Source organism: Brachypodium distachyon, chromosome 3 (assembly GCF_000005505.3).
Source record: "Brachypodium distachyon strain Bd21 chromosome 3, Brachypodium_distachyon_v3.0, whole genome shotgun sequence".
NCBI classification, from domain to species: domain Eukaryota; kingdom Viridiplantae; phylum Streptophyta; class Magnoliopsida; order Poales; family Poaceae; genus Brachypodium; species Brachypodium distachyon.
The window spans coordinates 17120521-17125156 of NC_016133.3; the positions used below are offsets into that span (position 1 = coordinate 17120521).

General features: G+C 50.9%; 1 protein-coding gene across 1 annotated transcript; it reads right to left on the reverse strand.

The window, feature by feature from the left end:
- Positions 1–1909: 1909 nt before the first annotated feature.
- LOC100842247 (WRKY transcription factor WRKY51) lies at positions 1910–3190 on the reverse strand. The gene has a single exon (XM_003571516.4). It carries the CDS (start codon positions 2969–2971, stop codon positions 2051–2053), a length of 921 nt encoding a protein of 306 aa, XP_003571564.1. The 5' UTR covers positions 2972–3190; the 3' UTR covers positions 1910–2050.
- Positions 3191–4636: the final 1446 nt, after the last annotated feature.

Here is a 4636-nt window from a genome sequence, read left to right on the forward strand (position 1 = left end):
TCCAGTATTCAGTATGTTAAAGCAAGTAGTGATGATGCAAGTCCCACTTGGTAGCCTGGCACATGGGAAGAAATTATGTTCTGATATATTTTTGTTTGTCGACTGAAACGAGGATACTACTAAACTGAAAGAAACAGCTTGAGTAGTTTACGGGTCAGACTTGAGCATCATGAAAGGAACTTCAGTATTCTAGGATAAAAGAAATGTTAGATTATGGCAACATAGCTCACACATAGCATTAGTTCTCCGAAGTAGGTGCTTTGACTCATCATTCTTATTTCCAAGTGATGGATCAAAGTCTATGGGTAGGCCATGGAACTACGGTTGGACAAACTTTTTTTTTCTGAACGTTTTCTAAGATGGAGTTTGAAGTTTGAACGAAAAAGAGAAGATAGAGAATAATTAATCAAATCTTTTTTTATTGGTATTGTAATTTAAGAACGGATAGGTGACCGTTATATCATTAGTTTGTTCTGCAAACTATTTTTCATGTTCATGGTATCATTATTTATAAATTTTTACCAACACATTCATGTGAAAATAAATGGTCAAGGCGCATATACGAAGAGATATATTTTCAACAAAACCTCATACCAAAATGCTGATGATTTGATCTCACATCTCATGCTGATGACAGAGCACTCTGATCGTCGGACAAAGTCCTACAGATGTCGGACGAGCAATCGTGGGACGCATAGCACTGTTGAACCTGGTATACAAAACTACAAACTAACATACATCAGTGCATAGATGCATTCACATTTAAATTTGGTCAAAGTTGAAACATCCTTTGTTGGACGGAGGACGTATGAGATTAATATGGTCAAAACTAAAATGGTACTGCTATCTCTTTTTCTGTGTACAACACAAGAAACACTTGTATACATTAAAATTCCGTAACGGAACAGTTTCACAAGAAACATGCTGCTCCCTACTTATCATTTTACAATCTTAAAAATTAGGACAAGTAAGGAGAACATAATAAGTGTTAGATCAAGTACTAATGCAAAATGCATTGCCACTCTGTCATTCATGCATTGCTTGATTGTGGTGGTGGTGGTACATAATTCAAACAATGTTTATGAGATTCTTTTTCGGATACAAACCCACTGATAGCATAATTTTGATGGCACAAGAACAATAAATTATTGATCTAGAAGTGACCCGAGGTAGTTTTTGCGGATAGAGGGAGTATTTCTGTTCTGTTAGCCTATTTATGTTAACCTTTCACCCCAAATGGTCCTATCCCTAATCTGTAGTTACAATCCATATAGAGGCCAGATCTGGCTCCTGAAGAAGTCAGCGGGAGCTGCTAGCTATGATGACAACGGCAAAGACGAGCGACAGCGGTAGTACTAGTACACCATACGGCGTCGAAATCAAGGCGTCCAAACCCCGTATGGCCCCACACCGCCAGGCCTGGCGTGTGGTCCCAGGCCCCAGCGGCGTTTTTAACGCGCGAAAGAAAGCAGAGAGAGAGAGAGCGTGGCGGGGAAAGGAAAAGGCGCGAGATGCATCGGTCAACTATGGAAGAAACGCACGGCCCTCTCTCTCTCTCGTCCAACCGAGGAAGGAGAGCAGAAGAAAAAATCGATTCGGTCCGTCCGATCCAGCCGCGCCCCGAAAGCGACCGCTCATCGGCCTTTGACCAGCGCCAGTGCTCCTCGCTGCCCTGCGCCCTGGGCCCCGCTGTCCGGCCCGAATATTAATGCCGCAATTTATGGCCCCATTGACCTGCGCACAGGGCCGCTCGTACTGTACTACTCTCGCAAAACTAAAAAAAATAATTTGTTTTTCCGGAAGCAATAAATTCCAAGTAAATTGGAGTCGCACTACTGTTCAAAGCGAGAATAAAATCGAAGCGAGCCACTCTGAAATCTAAATTGCAGAGGAAAATTGCTAGAGCACGGATAAAATTGATTTGAGAACATTTCCATTACTAATCTTGGATGGATCCTTTACACAAGGGGGGGCTAGCCGGCTAACAGAACTACTAATAGAAAGAACAAATCGAAACCGAAGAAGCCATGGGAGGAGGATCCTTTTGTGATCAATTGGCGGCCGGCGCAGGGAGGTCGGCGCCGTGGCGGTGGTCGCCCTCGTAGGTGACGACGAGCATGGCGGGGTCATCGGTGGCGCGCTCGACGTGTTTCCTTGCCGGACACCCCTTGACGGTGCTGCACTTGTAGTATCCCCGCGGGTAAGGGGAGCCCTTGATGGGCTTCTGCCCGTACTTGCGCCAGGAGAACTCGTCCCCGGGGATGTCGGCGGCGCGCGCGCTCGTGGCCGGCACGCGCACGGCGCGCCTCGACGCCCGGCTCTTGCGCTTCTTCGAGGACGCGCAGTGGCACGGCGCCGCCGCGTCCGAGTGCGCGCCGCTCGCGCACGGCTGCTGCTGCTGCTGGAGTTGCTGTTGGAGCTTGCGCTTGGTGCCCGCGGCGAGGGGCGGCTTGCCCGAGGAGATCGCGATCTGGCCCTGGCCCTTGGAGACGCTGCCCTCGCCGCCGCCGCCGCCGCACCCGGCTGCGGTGACCGAGGAGAAGAAGGATGTGGAAGTCACGGATGCGGCTGCCTTGGTGGGCTTGGTGAAGTCCAGGGTGAGCGTCTTCGGTGGCGCAGGCGCTACTGCCGGTGCCGGTGCCGGTGCTGGGGAAGAAGAAGAGACCGGAGGGGGCTTTGATGGAGTTGGGGCGGGGGATGGGGAAGAGACGACGGGGCCGCGGCGGAAGCGGGCGTGGCCGGTGCGGTCGAGCATGTTGATGACGCGGCGGAACCTGGAGACCGTCTGGTCCGCGATCTCGCCGAGCGGGGCTGCCGTGGCTCGGTCGGCGGCGCGAGGGGAGAGGGAGGAGACGAGGAGCTCCAGGCTGCGGAGCCCCGCGGTGGCGGCGTCCTGGAACGCGCGCTGCTGCTCCTGCTCGGCGCGCGGGGCGCTGTACCCGCCGCCGCGTCCCATCAGGTCGACGGCCATGGGTGGGTCGCCCGCCGGAGAAGAAGAAGAAGAAGAAGAAGGAAGGCTTTCTGCCTTGGGTGCTCTCCTCTGCTCTGCTCTACGCGGTGGTCCTCGGCTTGTACTCTGAGAAGATGATGTGAGGTGGAAATGAGATGTGTGGAAGGGGAGCGGTTTTATAAAGTGGGAATGGGAGCAGAGGAGGAGGAATAGTATTGATGCAAGTCAATGGATTGGTTAATCCTTTTCTTTGGGTCTTTTCCCTTCTAGCACCCCATATAAGTCGTATTTCGGTTTCAGCCATCTCAGCCCCTGGCTGTGCGTGTTTTCCTGCCTACGAATATCAGTTAGTACTTCAAAAGTCACTATGAAATTGAGGACAAGTTTGGTTTTGTTTGGGCAAAAGCGGCACACCACCTAATGCGAGCACTAATCGTGGAGTCCTCGTCACGGAATGCCAGGAAATGGGTGGACTTTGGAGGAGACGCGTATAGAATACACCAAAATATGTCATCTCTGTCCCCCTTTTTTCCTTATTCGGTTGTACAAGAGGGTGGTGGTGGTGGGGTGGAGAGATGCGTATTCTGACTTGCCTTGGAAGTCAGCCCTCCAAAAAACCCTGTTGCTTGCTATACTATCACAAGTCTACACCAACATTAATTTAATCTGATCACAGTATATCATCATTAATTAATGAGCGTAAACCAGCGGCGCAAATCCCCTTCCTCCGATCTCGATTATAGGCCCACCCACCAGCGGTCAGCGCTCGGGGGAAGGAAATCCATGTGAGTTGCAAACACAACTAGCTTAGCCCAGCAGCGGCAGCAGAATTCCACGCGCCTTTAGTTTAGCCCGTTGACAAAGTGCTGCCCGTCGTGTCGTGTGGTGCAGGTGCGGCTGCTGACCCACGTACCACCACCCTGAATCCCTGAGCAAACCAAAAACAGCCATGAGGTTGCCGTAACCAAACAACCCATTTGGCCGGTCCAGACTCCATCCAACTCCAAGGGGTCAGGTGGGCTGAACGGAACGGAGAGTGCCGTTGTGGATCAGATATTCCTTCGAGTAAAATGCATCCGCGTCCCTTTAATTTGTTGGCACGGTCCAAATTAGTCCTCGGTTTTGTTTGCCGTCCATATACGGTCCTTATATCCTATTTCTCATATTCTGGCACCGCGGTCCTACTTGTCAGGACCCCTATGTTGACTCAGCCTGCTTGGCTTTTTGCAGGAAAGCCCTCGCGTCGACCCGTTATTCTCCTGCGGTTCTTTCCTTTTGGGCTGGCCCAACCATCTAGGGATCTACCATGTGTGCATCGAGAGGGTCGGTTCGTTCTTCCTCCTTCTCCTGTCGCGTCGGCGGTGGCGGTTGATCGGTCGGTGATCGGCATGCATGCAGGATGATTGACGGGAGCAACGTGCCGTGGGACCCGACCGTAGTCATCCGACGAGTGGCGATCGTGGTGCGTGGTGGAGATGGCGCCTATTCGCCGGCCTGTACAAACCCCTGTACCCGCATATTGTGAGTTCAATCATCTTCCATCTGTGTCGTTTCCGTTCAGAAATTATCCGTTTCTATAATCAGGTCGAATCGCTTGAAGTGCATGTGTATATTAGGATCCAAATTAGGTTACTTGTTTTGTGATACATATTAAAGGCAGATGAGAAGATGTCTTGCAAAAAACCG

What these genes read in the sequence shown, in the direction of transcription:
- LOC100842247 (XM_003571516.4), bottom strand. Translation starts at nt 2,971, where the DNA reads ATGGCCGTCGACCTGATGGGACGCGGCGGCGGGTACAGCGCCCCGCGC.